General features: G+C 38.4%; 1 protein-coding gene across 1 annotated transcript in view; it reads right to left on the bottom strand.

Moving 5' to 3' along the window:
* The window catches only part of PRG4 (proteoglycan 4), a 35,580-nt gene extending 28,356 nt beyond the window's left edge, over positions 1-7,224 (bottom strand). Inside the window, exons 1-2 of the mRNA XM_090049752.1 lie at positions 7,206-7,224; positions 2,122-2,241 (exon numbers count right to left, since the gene is read on the bottom strand). Of these exons, the coding sequence (XP_089905878.1) occupies positions 2,122-2,241; positions 7,206-7,224 (139 nt within the window). The remainder of the gene's footprint in view (positions 1-2,121; positions 2,242-7,205) is intronic.
* Positions 7,225-12,145: the final 4,921 nt, after the last annotated feature.

The following is a 12,145-nucleotide window of genomic DNA, read 5'->3' as shown; positions in this document are numbered from 1 at the left end:
TTGGTAAGTCATCATCAGATTCCACAGTATTGGGTACAGAACACCATATTTTGTCACATGCAGGACATACCTTTTTTCCCCCAAAACCAGCACCTTAAATTGGGGTGCCTGTTTTAAGCAGGGAAGCTGTTTTCTTTACTAGAAAAGCCTGAAGGCACTGCTCATGCCATGTAGCTGCCATGATGGCAGAGTCCTGTGTTAAATCTCTCGCAGCCATATCCCATAACTGAGCACTGTGGCTTTTGCGGCCAGCAAGCAAGCTGCTGCTGGTAGTATCTTAGCGTTTCCATGCCACAAGTCTCACCATGTACAGGAATGGAGACAAAGAACAATGTGTACTAAAGAACTAAGTCCTGCTACTGCCTTTGCAAGGGTCTATGGCCAACTTTTGGCGGTTGTAGGCCAACCTTTTCTTCCTGATAGTTTTTAGCATTTCTGTGTAAATATGCTTTTGTAAAACTCCTGCTCTAGGAAAAGAAAAATCCAGATAGAAAATTGTTTCACAAATAGACTTGTGGTTTTTAAGTCAATAGGTGGGGATTGTCTGAGAACATGAACAGTTAGAGTTAGTAAGTAGCTTAAAGTAGTTAGTCTAGAAGAGGTTAGTAGTTAGGTAATAAGAAATAGGTAGTTCAGAAAAGTTATGTTCAGGTAGAAGAACGTTGCTAGGTTCTCTGCCTGTGAAGACATGTGCATTGGAAGATGTCTGAGCAAAGCATGGTGTGGCCACTCCGCACACATTAAACCCTGAAATGTACCCATTTTGAAGTGACACTGTGTATATCAGTAAATTCATTGTCTCAGGCAAGGTTACTGTTTTGCCCTGGGTGCTTCACTAATAAAGCTACTGTAAGCCATACCTCTGTGCCTAAGTTTGATCTATGTAGCAGTGATAAGCTGCAAAGTTTGGCTAAGCAGCAGAAGGCCTCATAGCCTGTGCCTGAGTTACTGTAGTGTGAATCTTTGCAGATGTAACAACCAGCTTGGACAGCAAATAACATCAACATGTCTAACGAAGCATAATTAAACAATGCATTATATTATGGCTTTATCTTAAAATATTAGAAGTAGTGAATGACCAAACATATTAAATATTATTTTGCTATAATAGATGCATTTTTGCCTAGATGATTTGTAGAAACAAAGCAGCCTTGTCAAAGATCATCAACTAGAACAGGGCTTGGCAATGTTTTTGGGTAGAATGCCAAAACCACCCACAACCTCAACTTGTAGGGTGGATGGTGGAGGAGCTGTAAGGCACCTGATCCTTTTTGTGGCAGCACAGCCCTGGCCCCCTCCCCGCTATCCACCCTAAGGCATGCATGCCAAGCAAAATGTCTTCACGTGCTGTGCTCTGGCACCCAGGTGATGCCTATCCTGAACTAGAACAAAGAAGTAACAAGAAAAGGAGATAAGAGGGCCTCCCTCTTTACTTTCCCAAGTCTTCCAAGCTGACAAGAGATTTAGTTCTAAAAGTTTCAGTGAAAGAAAGACATTCAAACAAAACCAATCAATGGCCATTATTAGAATAGGATAACCAACCAATTATAACTATTGGTCATAGGCTAAAAAAAACAAGTTAAGTTCCCAGGAGAACAGAGAAGCCTGGCCGGTGGACCTATTTTTTCCCTGAATCCAGGACAATGTAAGCATAGTCTTTACTGATACAAATCAGTATTTGCTATTGTATATCTTAATAAAGCTTTTGAGTTGTAACTGGAATGGTCTCACTAGTCAATCAACCTCCTCTCTCCCACCATTAAAGCTGAGTGTAACAATTGGCGTAACACTACATAAGTGAAGCTACATTACACCTGTTTTAGGGTGTAGCACACACAGAATGGGCAGGCCATGTTTCATTGCCACATGCCCTATCATGGTCCAGAGGCACTGGTGAGATACCCATAATTCCCATTTGTTAGGAACTATCTATCAGAGTTCTGTTAATGAAAAACTGACCTGTCTTTTCCCATTAAAACTAATGGCAATATTTCTTTCAAATAAGTAGTGAGTAGTATCAAATAAAAATTTTGAGAAGTTAATATTCCATTACAAAAATAAGGTAGCTGGTTCTAATATAAGTATAGATAAAATACAAAAATGAAGGAAATTTATGCTTACCTTCTTTACAATGCTTACTATAGTCTGAGCAGCACTTGCCATATTTTTCACAGTCTGCATCACAGTCGCACTCTCTTCCTCTTACAAAAGCTTCAAAGCAGCGTCCTCTACAGGAGAGTTCTACGCAGGACAAAGCAAAGGACTCATCATTATGATCTAGCCTTTTTTTCATTCAAAAGTGAGCACATCTACTTGAGATGTTTACTGTAAATGAGCACAGCTACATGAGATGTTTATGTCTCAGCACCTACATGTGTGGTCTTAGTAGGCCACAGGAAACTAATATACTCTGCAGCAAGTTGTACGTGTACTATCCTGCTGCAAAGGGTATTTGTGCACAGCAGCACATGTGTAGACGCTGATCCAGCTGGCTGGGGTATGAGAGTGCTTCAATGAGAGGGCTGCCTGCTAGCTAGCCTTACACTGGAGCACAATCGTGCCTCAGCCAGCACCCCCGCAGCATGTTAAGCCAGGTTGGAGCAGCCCTAGTTGGCAGACTGACCCCCCCCCAGGGCCACCTGTCATCTGGGACTGCTCCAACCCAGCTCAACCTGTTGTGGTCCTGGCGCACATGTAAACGCAGCACCTACAAGCAATAAACTCCAGCACATTATGTGCTGGAGTTTATTGCTTTGCCCTACTATGCACATATAAATGTACCCAGGGTGATTCTTTTCTAGTAAAGTCATACAAGCAAGCGGTTTCTGTCAGTCTGATCTCAAAGCCCATTTTGGTTATTGTAAAGAATTCCATTAATTTCAGCAATATTTGGATTGTGCTGCAATTTATGCACTGTAGTGTACTGAAACAATGGAGAATTTATACTCTGCTTCATTATAGTCCATTCCATTATCTCAGAGTTCATTGTCAGTAGGTTCCATTCCATAGTATTTTCTCCCTAAGCAAGTCAGTGTTTCTACAGTTCCGAGTGATGCTTTCAAATAAGTACTGAATTTAGATTCAACAAGAAAATTATCTTGAGTTAGATTGTCATAGATGTCAATTCATTTGCACAACAGGGCATATCTACATGTCCATTTATGCACAGTAGTTACTGTGCATTTAGTTTAGTACTTGCTTAATGAAGTACTAACTAAATGTGCAGTAACTATAGTTACCGTGCCGTAGTCCCGGTGCATGGCTTTTTTGTGATGCTTACTGTGCAGTAGCCTAATAATATTGCACAGTAGAGTATTAGCATGTTTTGACCAGCATGCTACTGTGTAGTGTTATTAAGCTACTGTGTAGTAAGAGATGCACACAGTTACTTGTGTCTATAACCAAACAAACATGCATATCAAGAAAGGATTTGCATGAACAAGCAGTTAAAATGAATGCTATTTTAGAATGTGTAAATGGCTGGGCAAACAAAATCATATATAAAGGCATTTCTGAACTGTTCTCACCTTACGTTATTTGAGTATCAAATTATTATTAATAAAATACAAAAAACCCAGCTGCATTTAAGCATATAATTACATAGAAATTAAAAATAATTAATACCCTATATTCCTAATAATCCATTAGTGATTAATCTTTAATAACTGAAGCCATTACATTTCTTCTGTTGCATACTAAATAAATGAGGTCCAAATTATCTGCTTCAAAGTATGTGTTGAGCTTTTCTGAACATCAAAAGGGCATGCAAATTACATAATCAGGGTAAAATTTGACCCTTAGTGTTGATAGTTTATTAACATCATATGTATTTACAGTATATGTAATAATACCATTTATAATATCTGTCTGTCCTTTTGGCAATAGGGATTCTGTCTGCTCACACGATACTTATATATTTAAAGTTAAGCATATACTTTACTGGATCATGGCCAGAGGGCAGAATCATGCTGCAGCACTCACTAGCGTATACACTTAATTTTTAACTGCTTAATACCAAAAAACCTGCCTGTTCAATCTGACCCGTAATAAATAAATTGGCCTTATAATGAAAAGGTGTATTTAGTTTCAAATTAAATTATCATTTTTTAGAAATTAAATAACACTGAGTTGCTGAGTAAATAAAAATTTCTTCGTATTCAAATCAGATTTATCCTGATACATGATGCACTTAGGTTCATATTTATGAGCGCGATAACCAGATCCAAGCGTCTTCAGTAAGACTATCTCTATAGTAAGAGATATGTTCAAGGGTTGTGGTACCGGTACGTATGACTATTTGTCTCCTGCAGATAGCAAGTAATCATTCTGTACTGTTAAAAGGAGTAAGTCTGTCCTAGATTTATTTAGTATTGTTAGACTTGCCATTTAATGTATTGCATTTTAAATTCTGTACACTGCTGCATCACAGTAAACCTGATTTAATAACGCCCTATTAGCACAAGCTGAATAAGCCATATCTGCAGTGTTGTTTACACATTGATTACATACAACTCCAGCAATATGAACTCAGGAAATAGGAAGTGTGTTTTCAAGGGGGAAAATTTAAATCATGTTTCTTTAGAAATCATTGGGTCACATTAAGATTATTTAAGTGGATTATCGTTTTGCATTCCTTAGTGATTTTAGGCTAGTAACATAAACCAGTAACAGATTGTGGGCCTGATGCAAAGTCCGTTGAAGTTAATGGCAAAATTCCTTGTTGGCTTCACGGAGCTTTTGATTCAGGCCTGTTGACCCTAGAGTTACTGAAACTATTCCCGTATAGAATTACAAATCTGGATGGAATGGCCATGTTCTTCCATTAAGAAAATCTTAGATTTGTTATTACCTCTTTAATTGCTTTAAACAAATGTTACAACAAACAAACAAACATCTCAGGCCCAGCCCCCAACCTCAGTAGAAGAAGCCCTAATTGTGTTTCAAGTGAAAGAAAGGAAGCAGCAAGTAAAATGCTTCCATGGCACACTGCTCTGTTCTTTTTAAAAGTTGAGCACTTTACTTGGTAACTTCCCATTATTGTACATGTAAACAGATAATGTTGTTTTAAGCGGCCATTAAGTGGGTTTTTGGAGTCACAATACAACAAGAAAAAAGAAGACACGGTAAAGGAAAGGAAACATGTAAACACAGAGAAAGAATGAGGCAGTGTTGCAAAAGGGGTATTAAATAACTAGGAGCAGGGCTCCTCATCAGAGAAACTGGCTGGGATTTGAGCACTTACCCACAGTGCAGACTTTCTTGTAATCAGGACAGCATTCCATGAAGTGTTGACAGTTATAATCACAATGGCAGTCATCCTCTCTAGAATACCCTTCCCCACATCTCCCTGCACAGCTTGATAAATCTAAAATCACACAATACTAGTGTAAACATTGCCAAACCACAGAAGTAAGCAAGGAAGCATTGACTGACAAAGAATTTTTCTTCTTAAAGAATCCATTTGCTCACTCATTTTTATGATGAGCTACAGGCCCAATCTAAATCCCTCTGAAATCTATGGGAGTGTTTCCACTGCCTTCAACAGGAGTAGAATCAGGCCCTAAAAGAGAAGTTTTTGATCAAGTTCTTGGCTATTTTCCAAGTTTGGAAGTAGTAGTATTAGTCCAATCCTAATGTGATTTGTAATAAGATTTTTTTTAAAATTTAAATCAGAAAGAAGTAACATATTTGTATAGGGAGAAAATATAAAGTGTGTTTCTGATCCCATGGAAATCAGCGGCAAATCCCATTGATTTATCTGGGAATTTGATTGGGCCATCCTGTGTTAATCTGTGCAGCTATTCATCATTTATATATGTTACTACAATGTAGAGTGCTGAGCTAAAGGTTGCAATAACTGAAATAGTACACTGGATTCAAATTAGAGCTGGGCCTGTGTTTCAAAATGCAGAGTCAGATTCACAGATGCTAACGTTCAAGGGGGTTTGAGATCTGGAGGGTGAGTAGCTGTACAATGGGAAAAATGGGGACCACTTGTGCAGATTGGATCTGGAGCCAGTCACTAGGTTTGAAAACTAATGGAAGTTTAAAGCTTCTCCTATTGGGAGGGTATGGTGAGCTAGGGAGTTGGTTCAGGTCCATCGCTAAGCAAAACCTGTTATTTCGATTGAATCTGTTCTATTGCTAGCACATGTGTTTTACTATTCGGAGCTCACCATCAGGGAAAAAAAGTCTTAGAGGATAGCAACCCCTCCTCCCCCCCAAAAAACCCCCCTATAAAACTAAGATTGACATAACTTGTTTATTTCTAACTGTTTTGTTAGCTTTTCTTTGCACTCGGGATGCTAAACATTTTTAAGTTGAACATAAAATCTTAAAATTTCAAAATATTTTGCAAAAAAAAATAAAGAGAGATACATCCCCATATTACACAGGGAGATATACACATTACGTCCGAGACACTGAGGTTTAAGACAAATTCTGTTCTGAATAATTTTAAAGATGACACCACATGGCTGTATACTTTTATTTTCTTTCAACTTCCAGAAAGGATTTTTTTTCTGACTGCTAGCCTGCATTGAAAGTTCAACCTGAGATATACAAGTCAGGATGGTTTCTTGCCAGCTCATCAGCAATAGTAATGAATATTCTAAAAGGCCAGATTGTGTCTTCAGTGACAACTGTACTTGTCCAATACTAGGATACAATCTTAATCTGATCACAGAACTAAAACTAGAGGAAAGTCAGGACAAACTGAAGTTCCACAAGTGCCACTGGCAGTATATATATTCTTTATAATTGAGTACAATGTCCAGTACCAGGAGAATGCCTATTTGCAAGGATTCCCATTAACAAAAGGATTATTTTTTGGTTTCTCAACTGATGAATACCATCATAATTATGGTGCCATTTCTGCAGCTAGCTTTCAGAGCAGAATTACACTTCAAATTGGTTGCCTGAAAGGGTTAGAGAGGGAATCAGTATTAGTACTGGGAGAATGTAGGAACTGTTGGATCCCTGCCCTACACTAAAGCATAAAATAAATGTTGGTTGTCTCTGAGGATCCTAATCATCAGTGGGCACATCTACACAAGACGCTCCTGTGCGTTTATTTAGTACTTGTATAAGAAAGTACTAAATAAATGTGCAGTAACTGGAGTTTATGCAGTAATAAATGAACAGTAACACCTTTTAAGTGATGCTACTGTGCAGTAGCCTAATACTACTGCACGGTAGCATCTCACCACGGTTTTTGCCACGCATTGCTACTGCTCAGTAGTATCAGGTGATTGTACAGTCAGTGTCTCCTGTAGATGCATGCAATGAGTATCTTAGTACAGATGTCTCATGGAACAGCTTGCCACAAATAATATATTTTGGATTGATATAAAGCTGGAAATACCTTGGAGAATTACCCCCACTAAGTGAAATCCACACTTAGCATGCTAACAGCTTCCACTTCTGGAAATGAAATGCACAGGGCCACAGGTAAAGCATCCTTAAATATGAGCAAGGAAACTTAAACATTTAGAACAAGCTAAAAAGACTCCAGATAGTGAGTTGAAATGACAAGAAGCAATCAAGAAATAACATGTAACACAATACTGAAGACAAGAATAATTTTGAACAACAAAAACTGTACATGTGTGTGTATCAAGAAGGAAAGGAGATTGCAGGGGAGAGATATAGGAGGGGAAGGGATCATTAAAAACACTTCTCATCACAACATTTTCTATAGAGATGAGTACATATTATCTGATTCTTAAATAGAGGATAGGTTATGCTAAGATATGAAGACTGTTGTCCAAGGGCTCACAGTAAGTGATATAGTTATGAATAGAAGCCAGATAGGGAAGAAAATTAAGCTATACTTAGTCCATTATGTCCCAGTTGGCCTTCTGTGTAAGAGAACTGGACTAAGGATAGAATACAGGCAAAGCCCAAAAACAAAATGTTAAGATTGTTTTCTGTTTAAAGTTATTTTTAAAGCATATAGCATAAATGGTTTTAGTGCTTTAATTCCTGACAGTAAGGCAGGAAATCAATGGAGGCCTCAGGTCCCCAGCAGGGAAAATTTGATTCCTGCTACATAAAGATTAGATGTTGAAATCCACATTTACCCTTTTCTGATTTCTTACTGGGCAGCTACATATTATTTTTTGCTATAGAAACTTAATAATTAAATTACTTAAAAATTAATAGCGATGTTAAATATTTGTAGTGCTGTATTTCCTTCCATTCTTCAAAAGAATACCATTCCAATTAATAGTCAGATGTAAAATTTTAAGTGAGAAAATAAAAAACTCTGTACTATTTATAGAGGTTAATGTAACAAGCAGAGTGGCTGGTCATGCATTTAGACACTAAGTTAAAGAGAAGGAAAATATTTAGTTAGCATGCTATGTATTTTCTTGGTCCAATTTCTGTTTGATATTTAAAGACTCCTGCTCAGATAAATCAGTGATATTATTCCAAGCAATGAATTTAGCTAATAGTAGGCAGTAAGATCTGCATAATATAGCCCTGGAAAAAGATAGATACACACACAGTATGTACATACATATTTTACGTGACATTGACTTGTACACATTATTCCACTGAAAAGAAGGCCAATTTATATTAAAATACCCTGAAATTTTTCAAATTACATTGATACCCATGTGGTGAAAAAAAGTTGTAAAATTTTGTAGTTTGAAGTCAGACTTTTTTTTAAATTAGGGTATTGTGCATGCTATACTTTCAAATATCCAATAAACTGTGCTTTTGCTTTGTATCTTACAGTACCTTCAGATGAAACTTGCTGGATCAAGGACACAGAAAATAATGTCAAGGATATGTAGAATATACTCCACACCATGGTTATTCTCAGGTAATGCATCCTTCCTGAAAATTAATACAGTCAAATTAGTATATTAAATTTAATTCTGTAGTTTACAATTAACAAAATAAAACAATGTTTAAGTACCTAATAAAATTGTGTAACAACTTTAAGCTTCAGTTTGAAAATGTACTAAGAGAACTTTGCTAACTCAGAATTATACCACGAATCCCTTCTTCAGTATACATTGATTGGATATTATGATTTGCAATAATAATATAGGTAATGAACATACTTTTATAGGGCTTATGTTTTCTACCAAATGTATATATTTTCTATATTTAGGCATATATAAATATGGTCAATTAGATAAGTTTAAGTTTCTTTTCTTCAAGATAGTAATCTAATGATATGGACATATCTTGTATTTTGACAAAAAAAATGACACTGTAAATTGTCAAATTATTTAACAGATTTAGTAAAACATCATGTCACCTAAATGTCTCATTATTGTTTAGACATCTAAACAGGACTAGTGGGGATGCTGGATCAAAGTAGTTCTTGTTCCAAAAATAAATGTGAATCCACATTCTAGGCCCCCAATAAAGAAGATTAATTTATTTTTAGAAAAGTACTTTGGACAAAATATTGTAAAAAAAGAGGTATTGCACTCACCCAACAAAGGATATGTCTCACTTTCAGTGATGTTTCAGACCTCTTATATATTGCTGTAAATACATTGCAATGAACTAGGTAGCCAATTATTAAACAAAACCAGCAGTGACAACTTATTACAGCCAATTTTCCACCCCACTTGGAAATGATCCCAGATGACTAGACTAATGCAACATCTGGAAAATACTTCCATCAAGAAATATGAGTACAAAAATAAATGTAGACTTATTAGTCAAAACACTTTTTAATTTCAGAGTGAAGTGAACAAATTGTGCTGAGATGGTAATGCATCTGGCAGGCACTAGATAATATGGCATGGTGATAGCAAGTCATTATAGCCAAACTTTGAGTATATTCCTTTTCTGTTATATCATACTTAGTAAATATTTGTTTAAAATCATGATCGGTTGTTGATTTTGGCATTATACTTAAATAAATCTAGTAGTTATATATGTACATTTAGTTGTAGTTATAATACTGTTAATTCACACTGGACTAAATTGGGGGCTACATTTTACAAGGTGTACACGGTACTTCCTGCTGAATTGAGTGAGAATTTTGCCTGAGTAAATACTTAAGAAAAACTGGAGAATTGGGTCCAATCTTTAATTTACTTAATACATTTCATTTGCTAACCACATAAGAATTACATTTAAAAATTAATTTATCTCGATAGTCAAGATCCTTAGCTATTCCTTAGTGCAATGTATTCAGAGCACTGGAGCTGTGTCTACATGAGATGCTGACTGCGCAGTTGTCATTTAGCACTTGTATATGTAAGTACTAAATGACCACGCAGTAGCTGGTGTTACTGCACAGCAGTGTTGCTGAATGACTTTTAGGTGATGCTGACTGTGCAGTAGCTGGTTACTGCTATGATGTAGCATCATGTCACGCTTCATGCCACACGATGCTACTGCGCAGTAGTAATGAGTTACTGCGCTGTCAGCATCTCGTGTAGATGTGGCCTGGAGGTATTAAACACGACCCCTGCTTTTTAGACTTAAAGGAAGCTACAAATAGGTTCAAACTCGTAATGACTTCCCTGAGGGCTTTACGCATTATGCCATAAGCTGCACAAATGTTGATGGGTGTTAGCGCTACCTTAGAGTTTGGAGCAGTCACACCCTTAGTCTAGAAACCTTCTCTGTCTGTCCCTCACCTGCACAGCTGTAACTTGCCACTAGAGACCTGGTGAGCAGGGGCAGGACTAAAAGCTGTAGTTGTGAGTTGTCACTAGAAGGCTGGTGAGCCAGGACTGGCTTTTATCCCTGCTCTGTGGATGGGGGTGTGAGAGATCCTGGGAGGACTTCAACTTGGGTGGCACATCTGTGGGGATTGGCCACACCTTAATGGAACAGGAGCTGGGCAGCAAAGATAATACTACCCTGGCGTGGCATAACTTTGAGCCACATAGGTCACATCCAAATGTGTGTAAACATTTGGTTCCCTGGGGACCAGTAGCAGTGGTGCATCTTGCGCTGCAGATACTTGTCCCCGAGGAATGCCCATGCCATGCATGCTTTGGTGCATGGCAAGTTACCCCGGGGGCAGTAAGAGAGGCTGGGGCCAGCACTATGCTAGCCCCAGCAGCCTTACCTGGGGTCCTTGGGGCTTCCCAGGGCTGCAGGCACAGCGATCCTGCCAGGCAGAGCCTGTCTGGCAGCTGCAGTACAGCTCCAGGTGGCCCAGTTCCCCTTTTCAGCAGTGCATGTTGCCTGAGTGTGCGATTCTTTTTTTTTTTTTTTTTTGGGGGGGGGGGGGCGCGGTCTTCAGGTTTGTTTGTTTTTTTGACCCCCGCTTCCCCCGGATATCATGGGGTAAAAAAAACTCCTGAGGAAAAAAATGGAGCAGCACATGCTCAGGCAGCATGCTCTTTCAGTGCAGAGAACACCAGACTGTGCGGTATGTATATACCGCACAACTATGCTTATCTGGATGCACCCATAATAAGTGATTGAAACCACTTTACGGTGTTAATGTGTGGACCATCCATGGGTTAAGAGCTCCAGGAGCTGCCCAAAGTTACCGTGTAACAAGGCCCTGTTTCACAAAAGTAATCTTTCTTCAGGAGGGAATTTAAGCATCGAGCAGGGAGCTTTGACAATTCTCACCATGTTGCTAAATTATATAAGTAAAAAGCAAGAATTTGTTTGTGTGATATCTTTTCCTGACCACAAGTATAGTAATTGGTTTGACCCTAAGCAGAGGAGCAAGACACTGCTTTGGCTTTGGTCACAGCAGGAACATTGGCACACCTCAGTCAAAGTCCTCAGCTCTGGCTATAGTCACACCCAAAGCCTCTAAGGAGTCTTAAAAACACCCTGACACGTATGGCAGGAAAAAAAGTGGGGTGGGGATGGTGGGGAACCAGCAAAGCCCAGAAGTATGGGAAATACCCATGGTAGAAAATAGGCATAGCTATGCCTAGATGATCCCCAACCAATGGCTGTACCTCTTCTTCAACACCTCCAGTAGTGATGGAGAGTACACAACTGTCTTAGGCCGTCTATTCCACTGCCTCACTATTCTCACAGTGAAGGTGTTTTTTCCAGATATCCAATCTAAACTTAACTTCACTGCAACTTCAGACCATTGGTCTGCATCCTCCTCTCAGCAGCAAGAGAGAAAAGGTTCTTTCCCTCTTCTTTGTAGCAACCCTTCAAGCATAACTTTTAACATGTTGCCTCT

Source organism: Crocodylus siamensis, chromosome 5 (assembly GCF_052110815.1).
Source record: "Crocodylus siamensis isolate JL-2025a chromosome 5, ASM5211081v1, whole genome shotgun sequence".
NCBI classification, from domain to species: Eukaryota; Metazoa; Chordata; order Crocodylia; family Crocodylidae; genus Crocodylus; species Crocodylus siamensis.
This window is presented reverse-complemented; position numbering and strand designations above follow the sequence as displayed.